This window comes from Hypanus sabinus, unplaced genomic scaffold (genome assembly GCF_030144855.1).
Source record: "Hypanus sabinus isolate sHypSab1 unplaced genomic scaffold, sHypSab1.hap1 scaffold_298, whole genome shotgun sequence".
Taxonomy (NCBI): Eukaryota; Metazoa; Chordata; class Chondrichthyes; order Myliobatiformes; family Dasyatidae; genus Hypanus; species Hypanus sabinus.
The window spans coordinates 288,014-306,945 of NW_026781133.1; the positions used below are offsets into that span (position 1 = coordinate 288,014).

The window sequence follows — 18,932 nt, forward strand, 5'->3', positions numbered from 1 at the left end:
TGTGTGACGTCACAGACCCGCCTCACTCAGGCACTTAAAGCGACGCTCACAGTAAACGAACCTGTGGTCTCGTAACACAATGCACCTCTAAAGTCTGACAGCAGACTAGCGAGTGAATCTTCGATGGTGCAGAGTCGGAAACCAAAGAGTTGCCAGCCTGAGTCAGGCTTTGCGGCTCCAGAGAGAGAATGGGTCTGGAGTTTACGAGGAAGAGGAGAGGGAAGAAACAGACCAACAGGATATGGCTACAAAAGGAAAATCAGAAAAATTTGGAAAAAAGATTGTTAGTTTCTGCAAAATACTGGTGGAAATCAAAAGATTAGGCAGCAATTGTGGAGAGGAATAAATAAACAACTTTTAGACCGAGCCTCTTCAGCATGCCTAGACTGTGGACTCCACTGCTTAGTTACTACCTGAACTGCAGAGCTCCTCCAGCATTTTGTGTGTGTGCGCGTCTCTGTATGTCCAGCCACTGCAGAATCTCTTGTGTTTTATATCCACATTTTACATTGGCATTAGATACACGTGGATATTGAATACATTGTTTATGTGAGCCGCTTCCTGCGTTAAAAAAGCTTCAGATTTTTTCTATATACCCGAAAAAAAAATGAGATATGGACATTGAATCGGTGCTTCAAGAACTGTTTAATGGCACCGGTATTACCCAAAAGGCCCTGCCAGAATAATTCTTATCAGGCACTGAAGCGCTGATGAACTGCGCAGGCGTCAGGCTGACGACGTCCCCGAGTATCACGCATGCGCGCAGCACACGAGGCCTTGAAAATGTCGGTTGCAGGTAAGAGCGATTCTCCGTGTTTTTTTCGTAAACACCGACTTCGGGATAATTCCTCTGAATTTCGGACACCGTGGCCCGCAACCCCGGGACAGTCCTGTTCTCTTCCCTCTCTATCAGCCCCACGATCCGTACACGGGCCCCGGGGAGCTCCCGGCTGATGAGGGAATGGGAACCGATGGATCTCTCAGACAGAGCTGAGCTCCAGCTATCTAAATGCAAGGATTAGGAACTCGGAGAAAGGGAACAAAATCTTTTACATCACCCATCTGTGGACACTCTCTGGAGGTCCAAGATTCGTATGTTACACGACCGCTGGACTAAGTGTGTAAATGTAGGAGTGGACTATGTTGAAAAATAGATGTGCTAGATTTTCTAAAATTGACTCCTTCTACCTTAGGCCACAACCTTATCTGTCATTCCTTATTTATTTATTTATTTATTTATCTATCTATCTAGCTATCTATCTATCCATCTATCTATATTATATATATGGAAAAGCAGTATAACATTAGATGATCCAGCATAAGATGAAAGTTTAAACCTTAGCCTTTGTTTTAAATCAATACTTAGTCTTTTCTGTGATTAGAAAATCGGAATCTTGGTTAAATTACTGGACATAAAGTATGGTGAGGTGCATTGCTAGCATTGTAGATTAGCAAATATTCTACTGTGGATTGGACTTCCAGAGCACAGTTATTGGATATCCACAGGACAGTACTGTCAAAGACTAAGATGGTACTTTCAAATAGAATTGGAAAGGAAATGAGAGGGAATTTTTGAGTGATGCAGAGCAAGAGAAAAGGATTGGAATTGAGAGGATAGTTCTGGTTGATGATCTCCTTTCATGCCAACAATAATTTTATAAAATTGTTCTGTGATTCTGTGTGAAGCTTTCCCTGGTCATTTGCCACCTCTTCTTGTGATTCTGCTCCTAAATGTGAAGACGTGGAGAAGTGAGTTTAAAATTATGCCATTGAACTGGTTGTAAGAATGGACCACACCTATTGGTCCTCATTTGGTTTATTCGGAGCCTTGTCAATAGCATGAATAACTGAATAAACATCTCATTAGAATGGGGTAGATTAAATTGAATATATAGGATCTTTAAATTATACCCCTTCCCACTTATTATTTTCGCTGGAAAAGAGATGTTGAAATTCTAAGTAATCCTGACTAAAGTGTATTAATGTTTGAAAAAAAAAGCTCAAGGTCAAATAAGTGTGAAACATTTGTAGAGTATTTTATAGGAAGGGACATTAAAGACATTCATCATTCATGCTGATTTTTCCTCCCAGCACTGCCGCAAATACACAAACCACCCCACCTCCCTTCAAATCTACTCCATGCTATGCCTGATGAACCAGCCAAGATTAGCAGTTCACCATCTGTGGGAAAAATTGAGTACAAATACCTAATAAGGTTGGGATGTGTACATTCGTCTCCCAATTTATGATGTAGGAGCATTGACATTATGCTGCTTTGTGTGTAAAATATACAATCCTCTTTGTTCAATTCTTTATTAGCTCGTGAACTTACAAGTTTGCTTCAGGGAGTTAAGCAATTTAATTTTAAACAACAGCATGAATTGACAAATGTTACCAATTTTAAATAGCAAAAAGTTTATAGTATTTTTTTCCTGGGAAAAAATAGAAGTGGGGAAAAAAAAGACTTTTGGTCTGAAGTTTGAATAGTGTTATCATGTGACTGCATTTTTCAAAAGAAAAGAACAAAGATTGTAGTTATCCAAATGCAGAAGGGTTAATCCTACGTTAAACTTGTGAATTAGGATTAAGAGATCCAAGATAATGTTAATTTAATGAAATAATTTAAATCCAATTAATGCTTTAAATCTACACTATACGTTCAAGAATGCATTTTAGGTAGCTCAACACCTCAAGCAGGTCAGTCAGGTATCTCTGCTCCCTTTAAACTCGCACGTTTCTGTTTCCCAGATGCCTTTGAAACTTACTTTGACCTTATTTTCTGAGCTTCTTTTAAACTTGGAGGTTATGTGGAACACATCATTCTGTAATGTGATGTCTAAAAACAGTGATTTGGAAGTGAGGTATGATATATTAATATGAGAACATCTAATAATACAGAAAATCTGCTGGTCCGACACCCAAGACCCAACCATGGCAGGTTCACTAAGTTTTACTGTGGTTCGTCACATGTTTGGAGGGCTGTCGCCTGAAAGTAATGATCATTAATCACCATCAATGTTACATAGTTCACACTGAAAATAAAAGCACAAGGGAGAAATCGGCCTCTGCCGCACCTTTTTTTCAGAGTGCTCAGTGGTTCATTTGAAATCAGGTCCAGAATTTTTCTGCACTTCTGATGGGAAATCTGTTGGATGTGTTTCTGACAAACAAACACCCAAAAAATGTAATGAGTCAATGCACCAAGTGGATTGAACGCCAGCACTTTTGAACAGTGTGTTTCAGCCTATTCTGTTTCAATCTTTATGAAATGTGAAATAATATGAAAGGTCTAGAACTTGATTGAGGGCTAAAAGATTACGAGAGGCATAGACAGGGTGGATAGTCAGTACCCGTTTCCCAGGGCACCAACAGCAAACACCAGAGGGCATATGTATAAAATTAAGGGAGGGAAGTTCAGGGGAGACATCAGGGGTAAGTTTTTTTTTACACAGAGGGTTGTGAGTGACTGGAATGACTTGCCAGGGGTGATGGTGGAGGCTAAAACATTAGGGGTATTTAACAGCCTCTTGGACAGGCACATGGATGAAAGAAAAATGGAGGGTTACGGGGTAGTGTGGGTTTAGTTCTTTTTTTTAAGGTTTATATGGGTTGGCACAACATGGAGGGCTGAAGGGCCTGTACTGTGCTGTAGTGTTCTATTCTATGGCTCTAAAATCTTTTACATCACCAGTTGAGAAAATCATCTTTGATCTACCTCCAATCACAAAGAGGAAATCTGCAGGTGCTGGAAATCCAAGCTACACACACAAATTGCTGGAGGAATTCAGCATTAGTACTCTTTTCCATAGATGCTGCCTGGCCTGCTGAGTTCCTCCAGCATTTTGTGTCTGTTGCTTGTTCTACCTCCTCTCGGTCTGCATTTTTCTACCAGTGAGAACACGCTTCCACCAATTCTGTCTGGCTACGTAATGATATCAAACACCTTTGCCCCGGGCAACAAGTAGCTTTCACATCAGAAATGTGCCAGACTCCAGGGAGATGGACTACTGTCCTTAAAGGCAGTATTCCTTGGCATTACCATCACTGAGTTCTCCACTGTCAGTCACCTGGGTGAGACTTGAGGGGAAATACTTATGTACAATACCGTCTGTATTGTTGCTGTAGAATTTTCAAGTGGGAAGAAGTGGAGTGATATTTGGAAATCTGAAATTGAAAGCATCATTTAGCAAGAAAATCACAAATAGGTGGTTTGCAAAAGCTGTGGCGAGTAAATCCTTCATTAACCTGTTACATAGGTTGTGTGAGAGTGCAGATGAACTCGATCAAGACTCAACCAGAGGAGATTAAAGTTCTTACTGACAGTGATTTGCTCGCTGTTGAAATGAAAACCTCTCTATATAAAATTCAGTTTGCACATGTTGTTGTCACTGGGTAAAAATTGTACAGTACAAGGTTTTTGCACACACTGGTCATTACAAATTAGAGGGGATATTGGTGGGAAGGCGGGGAGACCTCCAGTGTCCCTGACGTCCTCACGTATATCCAGCTGCACTTTAAGGAGTTGGAGCTGGAAATGGATGAATTCCGCATCATCCAAGCGTCAGAGGGTGTGATAGGTATGACGAGCAGAGAGGTGAGTTGTACCCAGGGTGCAGGACACAGGAAACTGGGTGAGAGTCAGGAAGGAGAATGTTAAATAGCCATCGCCGAGTACTCTTGTTGCTATCCCACACAACAACAGGTGGACACTTTAGAAACTGTTGGGGGGAATTACCTGGCAGAGGAAAGTCAAAGGGGTGATAGGGGATTTGTTAGTTAGTGGAACAGAACTAGAAAGGGATGAGTATCCTAGTGGCAAGGCTTGCTGGTGCTCCCCTGTGGGGTGGGTGGTTAAACTAAAGTTGCAGGGAGGATCGGAGCCAGAATGACAGAACAGAGAGTGGAGAGGGTGAATTGAATCGAATTGACTTTATTACTTACATTCTTCATACATGAGTTGTAGAAATCTTTATGTTATGTCTCTGTCTAAATGTGCAATGTTAAATTTTTTAATAGTTTATAATAAATAGTATGTACAACAGGACAGTCAGGATAAATAAAAGTACAATTGTATCAGCATGAATTAATCAATCAGAGGGCCTGGTGGAAGAAGCTGTCCCACAATCTGTTGGTTCTGGCTTTCAGGCTGTGGTACCATTTCCCAGATGGTAGCAGCTGTAACAGTTTGTGGTTGGGGTGGCTCTGGTCCCCAATGATCCTTTTTACACAGTGGTCCTTTTTACACACCTGTTTTTGTCAATGTGCTGAATAGTGAGAAGTTCACATCTACATATGCGCTGGGCTGTCCGCACCACTCTCTGCAGGGTCCTGCAACTGAGTGAAGTACAGCACCCATACCAGGCAGTGATGCAGCCAGTCAGGATGCTCTCAATTGTGCCCCTGTGGAAAGTTGTTAGTATTTGGGGCCCCATCCCACACTTCCTGAACCGCCTGCGGTGAAAGTGGTGCTGTTGTGCCTTTTTCACCACACAGCCAGTATGTACAGACCAGGTGAGATCCTCGGTGTTGTGTGTGCCAGGGAACTTAAAGCTGTTCACCCTCTCAACCCCAGATCCTGGGTCAGCCTGTCTCCATTTCTCCTGTAGTCTGCAGCCAGCTACTTTGTTTCAGTGACATTGAGGGCAAGGTTGTTTTTTTGACAGCAAACAGATGTCATTCAGACCTCAGGACATGAAATTATGATATTGTAGCCATTACTTGGACTTGCTTGCGCTCAACAGTCTGAGGGATTTCAAGGAACAAATCTGTAGAGAGATTGCGGACTATGCCAAGAAACAAAGGTTGATAAAGTGAGTGATTTTAACTTTCCATTTATTGACTGGAATCCTAGGCTGTAAAAAGACTAGATGGGGTAGACCTTATCAAATCTACCTTAATCAGTATGTAAAATTCCTGATGTAGAAGTGTGCAATAAGCTATTGGGAAGTGATCTAGGGCGAGTGACAGAAATTAGTGTATGGGAACACTTTGTATCTACTGATCATGAGATTCCAAGTAAATACAGAAAAGCAGAGGCCTGGACCTCTCTTGAGATTCTAAATTGGAGAAAGGCCAATTTTTATGATATTTGCAAGGATTTGACAAGTGTGGATTGGGACAGGATGTTTTTTAGCAAAGGAGAACTTGGTAAGTGGGAGTTCTTCAGAAGTGAAATTTTAAGGGTGTAGAGTTTGTATGTGTCTGACAAAATAAAAGTTGAATGGTAACTAGTGCAGGGAATCTTGGTTTTCAAGAGATATTGAGGCCCTGGATATCTCGTTCCTCTAAATGCCGTGGACTGTTGGGTGCAACCAAAACTCATTAATGACAACCATTTCATAATTCCACTCCTGAACTCATCTGACTTTCCTTTAGTTGTCTTCTTTTGGATTCTAAAAGCTTCCTAATGGTCTTTTGCTCTTTTGTTTGCCCTCTCCTCTGCTTTTATGTTGGTTTTGGTTTCTCATTTAATCCACGGTTGTGCCCTGCTGTCATTCCAATGCTTCCACGTCTTTGGGATGTATCGATTACTCAGCTCTCGAATTGCTCCCAGAAACTCCAGCCATTGCTGCTCCATTGTCACTCCTACCTTTTCCCTTCCAAACAAGTTTGGCCAGCTTCTCTGTCACAGAAACATGGAGAAGTTCAGTACAGAAACAGGCTATTTGGCCCATCTAGTCAATGCCAAAAACATTTAATCTCTCTAATGCAACTACCTGCACCGGGATCATCACCCTCCGTACCCCTACCATCCAGGTACCTGTCAAACTTCTCTTAATGGTGAAATCGAGCTCATATTCTCCACTAGTGCTGACATCTCATTCTGCACTCTCACGACCATTTCAGCAAAGAACTTTTCCAAATGTTCCCATTAAATTTTCACCTTCCCCACTTACCCATGACCTCTGGTTGTCGTCCCACCCAACCTCAGTGGAAAAAGCTGCTTGCATTTACCCTATCTATACCCTCATAATTGTGTTTACTTCTGACAAATCCTCAGAGCAATGTCTAATTTCCTTGTTTATGTTTAGAGCCTTTTTTAGGTGTATAAGATGATGAGGGGCATTGAGTGTGTGGATAGCCAGAGGATTTTTCCCCAGCATTAAGATGGCTAACAGGATGGGGCATAGTTTTAAGGTGCTTGGAAATATATGCGGAGGGGATGTCAGGGGTAGAGAGTGTTGGATGTGTCGAATGCACTGCCAGCAGCGGTTGTCGAGGTGGATACAACAGGGACTTTTAACACTCTCTTAGATAGTTACATGGAGCTCAGAAACATAGGGGACTATGCGCTAGGGAAACACCAGGAAGCTTCTTGAGTAAGTTACATAGTCGGCACAGCACTGTGGGCCAAAGGGTCTGTAATGTGCTATAGATTTCTATCATTCTATGAAATTCAAGGGAAATCTCCAAACCCACGGAGTGGTGACTAGTAGTGAATAGTGGGGAAGTTACTGGAACTTATGTGCAGGAACCGGAAATATAAGTATTTGGCTAGATGTGGACTGATTAAGGATAGACAGCATGGCTTTTTGCATGGTAGGTCATGTCTAACCAGTCTTACAGAGTCTCTTGAGGAAGTTATCAGGAAAGTGGTTGAAGTCAAGGCAGTGGATGTTGTCTACATGGACGTTAGCAAGGCACTTGACAAAGTCTCATATGGGAGGTTGGTCAAGAAGTTTCAGTCACTCAGCATTAAAGATGAGACAGTAAATCGGATGAGACACTGTCTTTGGGAGAAGCCAGAGTGTGGTAGCAGATGGTTGCCTCTCTGACCGGAGGCCTGTGACTAGTGGTTGCCACAGGGATCAGTGCTGAATCTGTTGTGGTTTGTCATCTATATCAGTAATCTGGATGATAGTGTGGTTAACTGGATTAGCAGATTTATGACCACCAAAACTGGTGGTGTAGTGGACAGCGAGGAAGACTATCATGGCTTGCAGTGCAATCTGGACCCCCTGGGAAAATGGTTTGAGAAATGGAAAATGGAATTTAATTCAGACCAGTGTGAGCTGTTGCACTTTGGTCTGACCTACCAAGGGAGGTCTTTCACAGTGACTGGTCGGGCACGGAGGAGTGTTGTAGAAGCAAGGGACCTGGGAATACAAGTCCTTAATTCACTGAAAGTGGTATCACAGTTCGATAGTGACGGAAAGAAAGATTTTAGCCCATTGGCTTTCGTGAACCAAATACTGACAATAGATGGATATTATGTTGACTTGTAAAAGAGGCCTAATTTGGAGTATTGTGTGATGTTTTGGTCACCTACCTACAGGAAAGATTTAAAAGAGATTCAAAGATTTCAGAGAAAATTCACAAGGCTGTTGTCAAGTTTGGAGGACTTGGGTTATAAGGAAAGATTGAACAGGTCAGGACTTTATTCTCTGGAATGTAGAAGATTGAGGGGAGATTTGATTGTGGTAGAGGGGCACAGATAGTGTAAATGCAAGCTGGCTTTCTCCACTGAGATTGGGTGGGACTTCAACCAGTGGCCAGGGGTTAAGGGTGAAAGGTGAAATGTTAAGGGGAACATGAGGGGAAACTTCTTCACACAGATGGTCATCTAGGTTTGGAATGAGCAGCCAGCACAAGTGGTGCATGCGAGCTCGATTTCAACATTTAGGAGGTTCGTGTAGGTACCTGGATTGTAGGGGTGTGGGAGGGGCAATTTAAATAGTTCAGCACAAGACTAGATGGCCCAAAGGACCTGTTTCTGTGTTGTACTTTTCTACAAGAACCTGAAATATTACAAAAATTCACTCTAACCCCTTTTAACAGCTGTGCGGACCAACCAGTCATCTCAGCAGGAATTTTTTTACATGGTGTTAAAGCTGTAGCACTTTAAGTTAATAATACATAAAAGAAAATCCCAGATGCACATCCACAAAGACAATTTGCGTGAGACTGGTTCAGTTACTGTGGGGCCAGGCACCCATGCAGCTCAGCAGGAACGGGGAATAATACCAATGGAGAGAGTCAAACTGAGCCAGGTCACAGATTGGAGATGGCAGAAATGCCCCATTCTTATAGAGACAGGAAGAGCATCAGAGAGTTTGATGGTCTTCCAGATACCAGCACTGTGCCCAGTCAGAAGATGATTTCTCTGTCCAACTTGGGTTGAACTTCACTGTAACCGTGTGATACCAAGTCAAACCATGGCAACTCAAGTTATCTCATCTGAAATGTTGTCCTAAACCCATTGATGGATTTTGTAAATCTTTTCACAGGTTAAAAACGAGAAGGAATTTGTCGTGGGGATCTCAAACTGAAAACGCCAGTTTTGCTGACTCTGTCTGGATATTTAAGAAGTGGAGCGAGGGATTCTATCGACTATCCTTCCTGCTCAGACTGTGGAGAGGGATTCAATTGATCATTTGACCAAATAGCAAGCCAGTCATCTTACACAGGAGAAAGGCTGTTCACCTGCTCAGACAGTGGGAGTAGATTCACTCAGTTATCACAATTAAAGGTGCATCAGCAAGTTCACACTGGGCAAGGCCATTCATCTGTTCTGTGTGTGAGAAAGGATTCAGTTGGACCTGTGGACACACCAGTCAGTTCACACCACACCTGGTAGAGGCTGGTGATCTGCTGAATTTCTGGGAAAGGATTCACTCAGTCATTTGACCTTATGGCTCACCAGCGAGTTCACACTGGGGAGAAGCCATTCACCTGTTCAGTCTGTGGGAAGGGATTCACTCAGTCATCCAACCTACGGAGTCCCCAGCGAGTTCACACTGGGGAGAGGCCGTTCACCTGTTCAGAATGTGAGAAGAGATTCACTCAGTCATCCAACCTACGGAGTCCCCAGCGAGTTCACACTGGAGAGAGGCGCTTCACCTGCTCAGTCTGTGGGAAGAGATTCACTCATTCATCCGCCCTACAGAGACATCAGCGAGCTCACACTGGGGAGAAGCCATTCACCTGCTCAGTCTGTGCGAAGGGATTCACTCGGTCATCCAACCTACTGGTACATCAGCGAGTTCACACTGGGGAGAAGCCATTCACCTGCTCAGAATGTGGGAAAGGATTCAGTGAGTTATCCAACCTACTGGTACATCAGCGAGTTCACTCTGGGGAGAAGCCATTCACCTGCTCAGTCTGTGCGAAGGGATTCAGTCGGTCATCCAGCCTAAGGAGACATCAGCGAGTTCATACTGGGGAGAAGCCATTCACATGCTCAGAATGTGGTAAAGGATTCAGTGAGTTATCCAACCTACTGGTACATCAGCGAGTTCACACTGGAGAGAAGCCATTCACCTGCTCAGAATGTGGGAAAGGATTCAGTGCTTTATCCAGCCAACTGAGACATCAGCGAGTTCACACTGGGGAGAAGCCATTCACATGCTCAGAATGTGGGAAAGGATTCAGTGAGTTATCCAGCCTACTGAGACATCAGCGAGTTCACACTGGGGAGAAGCCGTTCACCTGCTCAGAATGTGGGAAAGGATTCAGTGAGTTATCCACCCTACAGAAACATCAGCGACTTCACACTGGGGAGAAGCCGTTCACCTGTTCAGAATGCGGGAAGAGATTCACTCAGTCATCCCACCTACAGAGTCATCTGCCAGTTCACACTGGGGAGAGGCCATTCACCTGCTCAGACTGTGGGAAAGGATTCACTCTGATATCCCGCCTACAGAGACATCAGCGAGTTCACACGGGGGAGAAGCCGTTCAACTGCTCAGTCTGTGGGAAGGGATTCACCCAGTCATCCGACCTGCGGAGTCACCAGCGTGTTCACACTGGGGAGAAGCCATTCACCTGCTCAGACTGTGGGAAGAGATTCACTGTGTCATCCCACCTACAGAGTCATCAGCGAATTCACACTGGGGTGAAGCCGTTCACCTGTTCAGAATGTGGGAAGGGATTCACTCAGTCATCCAACCTACGGAGTCATCAGCGAGTTCACACTGGAGAGAGGCCATTCACCTGCTCAGAATGTGGGAAGAGATTCACTCATTCATCCGCCCTACAGAGTCACCAGCGAGCTCACACTGGGGAGAAGCCGTTCATCTGCTCAGAATGTGGGAAGAGATTCACTCATTCATCCGCCCTACAGAGACACCAGCGAGCTCACACTGGGGAGAAGCCGTTCATCTGCTCAGAATGTGGGAAGGGATTCACTGAGTCATCCTACCTACAGAGACATGAGAGTGTTCACACCGGTGAAAAGCCGTTCAATTGCACAGAATGTGGGAAACGGTTCACTCTGTCATCCAACCTTCTGAAACACCAGCGAGCTCACACTGGGGAGAAGCCGTTCATCTACTCAGAATGTGGGAAGAGATTCACTCATTCATCCGCCCTACAGAAACACCAGCGAGCTCACACTGGGGAGAAGCCGTTCCTCTGCTCAGAATGTGGGAAGAGATTCACTCGCTCATCCGACCTGCAGAGTCATCAGCGAGTTCACACTGGAGAGAAGCCATTCCCCTGCTCAGAATGTGGGAAGAGGTTCAGTCACTCACGCTCCCTGCAGAGACACCAGTCAGTTCACACTGGGGAGAAGCCGTTCATCTGCTTAGTCTGTGGGAAGAGATTCACTGAGTCATCCAGATTACTGGAACATCAGCGAGTTCACACTGGGGAGAAGCCGTTCATCTGCTTAGTCTGTGGGAAGAGATTCAATAACTCATCCAGATTGCTGGAACATCAGCGAGCTCACACTGGAGAGAGGCCATTCACCTGCTCAGAATGTGGGAAGAGATTCACTCACTCTTCCACACTACAGAGACATCAGCGAGTTCACACTGGAGAGGAGCCATTTACCTGCTGAGAATGTGGGATAGGATTCACTCAGTCATTCCAACTACTGGCACACCAGTCAGTTGATATGAATCCCTAGGTTTTGTTTGCTGTGGACTGTCATTTTAAGAGAGAGAGATTAGGAAGTTTAATCAGTCTGACTTGCAGCTTGTTTACATCACTCACAGCTTGTTTAGTTTTAACTGAGGACACAGACACTCAGAGTCAGACGGAGATGAAGGAGGAAAAATGGAAAGATCGATACAAGGGAAATAGGTGCCAAGGGTCACTGTTTGGAATTTTCCTATGCCCGCAAGTGTGGGTTAATTATCGATTCATCATACATCGAATGTGTGGTTGTCACCTCGTTTGATCCATAGGAGTGGATCTGATTTGGGGTATCATGTGAAGACCACCGATGTGTTAACCCTTGCCTGGGTGTGGTGTGGTAATTCACTTGAAGACGATACGCCTTGTGACAAGTCACTTTGGGTGATAATTATTATGTGGATTTGGAAGGATGACAGATAATATCTACAGTGACTGTTCTCTTGTTTTACCACCATGGAACCTGTGGAAATCGACATAATTGCCTTCTCTCGACATTTACCCTGGATTACATATATCTCTCTCATCACCTATTCTGTGGTTGAACTGAACTTTCATACTTTACCATCTCAAGACTCCAAGCCTTGTTCTCCCCAAGCTCAATAGTTTTGGATTTATATTTACACACATATATACACATAACACTGTTAACTTTTGTTTATCTTGCTTAAGTTACTACATTATAAGTCGATTCTAATAAAGATAGTTTTAAGATCAAAAACAGACTCCTGGTGTAGTCTCCACGAGGAAATCTGCAGATGCTTGGAAGTCAAACACACACAAAATGCTGGTGGAGCACAGCAGGCCAGGGAGCATCTATAAGGAGAAGCACTGTCAACGTTTCAGGCCGAGGCCCTTTGTCAGGCAGTCTCAGGCAGTCCTGATGAAGGGTCTCGGCCTGAAACGTCGACTATGCTTCTTCTTATAGATGCTGCCTGGCCTGCTGTGTTCCACCAGTATTTTTTGTGTGTTGTTCCAGGTGTAGTCTATTGGTGCTGATTCTTTTTTAAAGCTTTACGATTCATAACAAAATTGGGGCCTGCATCTGGGATATGAACAGCTATGGGGGCGTAGTCATTAATTATCGATTTCATTGGGGAAGTCCCTTTTGATATATTTGTGTGTAGAAAATCAGCAGCGGATGCTGATTATTGTTTGGAAGTGGGAACCTCTGAGGCATTAGAGGATGCCAGACGGATTGAGTTGTTGAGTCTTGCTAGAAGGTTAAAACTTGCTATGTTGAAATTGACAATGAGGAGGGAACAGATGCAGAGGGTAATAGCTGAACATTATGTATCTGAGGGTGTGTTTAAAGTGGAGGAGTTGGACGTGTTTCCTGGAAGTAAACCTAGTGAGCTTGAGCTCCAGTACAAGTTAGAAAAATTAAAGATGGAGGCTCCGGAAAGGCAGAGGCAATTTGAGGCTAGAGAGGCAGAAAATCAGAGAGGAGGCAGAAAAACAGAAGGAGGAAGCAGAAAGACAGAGGCTATTCGAGCTGGAAAAGATACAGTGGTTTCAGCAAAGGGGTCTAGCGTTAGACTCTGGTGATAAGTTTGAGGCTAGTCAGGAAATTAAATTGGTACCTCCATTTGATCAGAAAGAGGTTGATAAATACTTACAGCATTTTGAGAAGGTTGCTTAGAATTTAAAGTGGCCAAAAGAGGGTTGGTTCTCTTACAAAGGGGGAGGCTTAGCAAGCCTATTCTGCTTTGACAGTTGATGAAGCAGCTGATTGTGACATAGTGAAACAGGCTGTGCTCAAAGCTTACGAGTTGGTCCCAGAATCATACAGGCAAAAGTTCTGAAATTTGTGGAAATCTGTGAACCGGACATATGTAATTTGCTTATGAGAAGTCTGTGTGTTTTGATCGCTGGTGCACATATATGATGATGATGATAAGTATATGATGATTTTAATAGCTTGAAAGAGTTAGTTTTAATTGAAGAATTCAAAAGGTGTGCTCCTGACGACATAAAGACATATTTAGATGAAAAGGATACTGCCAATTTGCAGGAGTCTGATAGAATAGCAGATGAGTTTGCTTTTACTCATAAGGTTAAGATTATCCCAAATAAGAGCTTCCAAAAGAGTGCCAGAGATCACCAGGGTAAACCAGAAATTACAGCTGGGACTAGTGACAAGAGTAAGGATGAAGGGAAGCAGTTGAAAGAGAAATATTCTGGTCTTGCTTGTTACTATTGTAAGAAAGCTGGTCATGTGATGGCTAATTGTTCTATCCTGAATAAGAAAAATGAAAAGAAGCCAGTCCCAAATGCCGGTGTTCAGTTTGTTGACGCACCTATAAACCCACAGGGTTCTGAACATTCTGTTGAGGCTCAGTTATGGACTGAGAACTCTGACTGAATTAAGAAGGCTTTTGATCATTTTATGTCAAATGGGTTTGTATTAGTAAAGGAAGGGTCAACCCAATTACCAAAAATTCTTCGAGTTACTGGGGATTCTCAGTCACTTATATTAGACAGCGTTCTAAAGTTTGGTGATGAGATGAACAATGATGAGGTAAATCTTATTAAAGGCATTGGGGGTAGCATGGTTTCTGTGCCATTGTACAAGGTAAATTTACTGTCAGGGTTGCTTTTGGGACCTGTTAAAATCGGATTATATTCCATTTTACCATTGGAAGATGTTAGTTTGCTGTTAGGGAATGACCTAAAATTGTTCCTGCAGCGCTGTTGACAACTAAGACAACTGCTGACGACCCACAGATGGATTTTAACATTTATCCTTCCTGCGCAGGAACTCAAAGTATGGCTAAAAGTATGCCGACGCAGACGAATCTGTGCAGCATGATTCTGATACTCATGATAGCCAAAATCGGGATTCAGGTTATGATGTCAGGGAATTTCTGCCTTCATTGTTTCAACAGGATTCAGTCGTAAGTCTGATGAGAAAGATTTATCCCTGTCTAGGAAGGAGTTTATAGCAGAACAGAACCGAGACCCTGAGATTGAAGCTTTAAAAGAAACAGCCCTCTCAGATGATGAGATTAAGAATGTGCCAGTAGGGTATTATCTCATGATGAAGTGTCAATGAGGAAGTGGAGGCCACCTGCTATACCAGCGAGTGAGGAATGGGAAATTGTTCACCAAGTTGTAGTTCCTAAAGTTATATGGCTGAAATTTTAACTTTGGCCCACAGTATGCCATTAGGTCGACATTTTGGAGTGAATAAAACTGTAAACAGTTATGTAATAATTCTACTGGCCTAATTTGAGGAAAGATGTTGTGACCTTTTGCAGAAGCTGTCGCACTTGTCAAGTTGTGGGTAAACCGAATCAGGTCACCCCAGTGGCCCCACTCTGCCCTATAACTGCATTCGGTGAACCCTTTTTAAAATTTATAGTGAGGGGAACCTTGTCCTTGTTAAAGGAACAGTGGATTGATGGGGATGTACATGTTAACTTGTTAGACTCTGTTTAGAAGTTCAAGAATAAACTACACCAAGTCTGTAGTCTAGTGAGACAAAACTTAAAGATCTCTCAAAACAAAATGAAGTGTTGGTTTGATAAGTGGGCTTGAGAAAGAAAATATCAGGTGGGAGATAAGGTGCTTGAAATAGTCTCTCAAATTAATGATCTGAATAATGCTATTAAAACACCCGACCAATGTAAACTAACACAGGTGGTACACATAAATATAATGAAGCCGTATTTTGACAAGCAGGCACCGTCTGGGAGTGTTGTTGTCAAAACATATTGAGAATGAAACAATCGACTCGTCTGAGAATTTTCACAAGCCAAACATGGTCCCAGTTAGGCTAATGAACTCGGTTGTTCCAGAAAACATTGATAACAAGTTGGCTCATCTGCAGCCAAAGCAACAACAGCTGAAGGAAGTAATCCTGATGTTTAAAGATTTATTTCACGATGTTCCCAAGCAAACCACAGTCGCAGTACATGATGTAGATATTGGTCAAGCCAAACCGATTAAACAACACCCATATTGCATGAACGTCGAAAAGTGTAAATTGGCTGAGCAAGGAATTGAATATATGATGAAAATGGTATTATTAGTCCTTTGGCATCAGATTGGAGCTCACCCTGCGTTATTGTGCCCTAACCTGATGGTGGTGTTAGATTTTGCACTGATTATGGGAAGGTAAATGCAGTAACAAAAACAGAATCCTCTCCTATCCCTAGGGAGGATGATTGCATCAATAAGTCTGGAAAAGCTAAATTTCTTACAAAGATTGATCTGTTGAAAGGGTATTGGTGTGATCCATTGACGGACAGAGGTAGAGAAATTTCTGCATTTGTGACACCTTCTGGGTTGTATGAACACAATGTTTTCTCTGTTGGAAGGAAAAATGGTCCAGGATCATTCCAGAGAATGATTGATTCTGTAATTCCAGGGTTAGAACACACAGATGCCTATATTGATGACTTAGCCACAGGGAGTGACACTTGGGAAAAGCATATCTCTGCAGTAGAGAAGCCGTTTGACAGGCTTTCTCAGGACAACCTTACAGTTAACTTGGCTAAGAGTGAATTTGGGTGCCACTGTGACCTGTCTTGGCTATGTTGTTGGTCAAAGCAAGTTGGCTCCTGTTCGGGCAAAAGTCCAGGCAATTTCTCAAGTTCCTATTCTGACTGATAAGAAGGCTCTTAGAAGGTTTCTGGGAATGGATGGATATTTTCGTAAGAACTTTGCTGCTATCGCTCTTTCTCTGACCAATCTCCTGAAGAAGAGTGAAAAGTATGTTTGGACCGAACCTTGTCGGGAGGCATTTGATCGATTGAAAGTTATTATTTGAGATTAGGCCAATCAATGTAGTGCTGTCAGCTAATTTCATTAGCAGGTTGAAGGTGTGGGTGGCAACACAAGTCATGGGTGCACAGAGAGTAAAGGAGAGGGCCAAAGAGACAACACTGTGGGGTATGTGTCCTGAGGGTCAGAGAGACAGGAGATGGAGCCCACTCTTACCACCTGCCGGCGATCTGACAGGAAGTCCAGGATCCAGCGACACACGGCAGGGTGAAGGCCGATGTCTCTGAGCTTCTTGTCGATACTTCACACAGAGAACTTTGGAGAGCAGAGAACATCAGAGAAACAAGCTTCCCCTCCATGGACTCTCCGTACACTTCCTCTCCCTCAGAAAAGCAGGGCATGTACACAAAGAACCTCATAACCTGTACATTCTTCCTGCAAACCCGCTCCCCCATCGGGGAAGAGATACAAAAGCCTTAAAGCGAACCACCCGGCTCAAGGACGGCTTCCTGTCTGCAGTTATAAGCCAAATGAATGATAAAATGGACTCGACCTCACAATGTAACTCGACGTGACCCTGCACCATATGTCTATCTGCACTGCACTTTCTCTGCAGCCATAATGTTTGTTACAGTTATTGTTTTGTCGTATATCAGCTCGATGTACCGTTGTAATGTATCGATCTGTGTGGATGGTACGTCAGGGAAGATTTTCACTGTCGTTCAGTACATGATGATAATAAACAAATTCCCCATTTTAATTGTGTGCAAATATTAGACAGACTGAGCTTTAGCTCAGGAACCACAGAAGGAAACTGAACGCAAATAAATAGAAAAGGCTTTAATCTCTCATTACGATCTGCTGTAAGTGAGATCAGGTGACTGGTGGTGGGTCTCCCATATCAATATCAGAATCAAGTTTAATAGCACCGGCATATGTCATGAAATTCGTTCAGAAGTAGAACCTAATTTTTGACCATAGATTTTAACAATTGTGATTTAATATAAGAATATAACTATCACATTGTTAAATTATATAAATAGTACAAAATGAAAAAAAGATGTAATAAACTATTTTAATTGTGTGGAACTATTTGACTGACTGGGTTGTTGCTTTGGAAGTAGTGGAGTGAAGCTTAACTGAACTGCACACATTTATGAGAAGCTCAGATAATTATAAAAAGCTAAATTCTCACATAAGTGGGTCAGACACCCAGAAACATCGGCAGCACTTCAGCAGGTGAAAACAGTGGAATGAAACATGCTGAAAATATTGCCGAAAAAAAACCATATTGTCCACCACAACGAGAGGACGTGACAGATCCGGATCTCACTGCCTTGTCTGAACGGGGAAAGATGAAGCTCCACGTATAGGTAGAGCAGTGACCCGCAGATGCTGCAGATCTGCAGAGAAACGTGAACAGGAAACGGGATCACGTGGCCGCTTTGGTCTCTCACCCCCAGACAGATGTCCGTTTACCCACTACTCTGTGGAAAGACGCAAACGCCGCTCACATCTCCTCTCACCTTAAATGTATTAGACATTTCAACCCCCAGGAAAAATATATCGTCTATCCACTCTATCTATTCCTCTCGTAATCTTATAAACGTCCATCCAGTCTCACCCCAGCCTGCGCCGCTCTGGAGAAAACAACACAAGTTTGTCCAGCCTCTCGTTATAGCTCATGCCCTCTAATCCAGGCAGTGTCCTGGTAAACCTCTTCTGCGCCCTGTCCAAAGCCCCGACATCTTTCCGAGAATGGGGGCGACCAGAACTGTGTGAAACACTCCAGATGTGGTCTAACTAGTTCTATAAAACTGTGTTACGAACTGTGGCGTTTTAGAAACGAACCAGCAGCACTAGAGTTCACACTGGAGTCTGGTTTTGATGTTAAAACCAATATCTTTAGTAGTATTGACTTATAATATAGTAACTTAACGAAATGAAGGGAAGTTAACAGTGTTATGTGTATATGTGTGTAAATATATCTCCCAGACTATCGAGACTGAGGGAACAAAGCTTAGAGTCTTGAGATGGTAAAGTAGGAAAGTTCAGTAATCCACGGAATAAATGATGGGAGAGAGATATTTGTAATCCAGGGTGAAACGCAGAGAAAAGGCCGTTACTTCAACCAACCGCCGTCGAAGTTCTTATCCGCTGAATCCGTCCACATACGAGTTATCAGCGAAAGTGACCTGTCACAGGAATACCGTCTTCCAGGGGTTACCACACAACATACCCAGGCAAGGGTTAACACAAGATATTCCAAAACCCACTCCTATGGATTATACGAAGTGACAGCCACACACATTCGTTGTGTTTCCGTGTACCGATGATCAACACACTCT

General features: G+C 43.3%; 1 protein-coding gene across 1 annotated transcript; it reads left to right on the plus strand.

Annotated features, from left to right (window-relative positions):
• Nucleotides 1-742: 742 nt before the first annotated feature.
• LOC132388328 (zinc finger protein 850-like) lies at nucleotides 743-12,643 on the plus strand. The gene is made up of 2 exons (XM_059960663.1): nucleotides 743-796; nucleotides 9,228-12,643. Exon 2 carries the CDS (start codon nucleotides 9,632-9,634, stop codon nucleotides 11,777-11,779), a length of 2,148 nt encoding a protein of 715 aa, XP_059816646.1. The 5' UTR covers nucleotides 743-796; nucleotides 9,228-9,631; the 3' UTR covers nucleotides 11,780-12,643.
• Nucleotides 12,644-18,932: the final 6,289 nt, after the last annotated feature.

What these genes read in the sequence shown, in the direction of transcription:
- LOC132388328 (XM_059960663.1), top strand. Translation starts at nt 9,632, where the DNA reads ATGGCTCACCAGCGAGTTCACACTGGGGAGAAGCCATTCACCTGTTCA.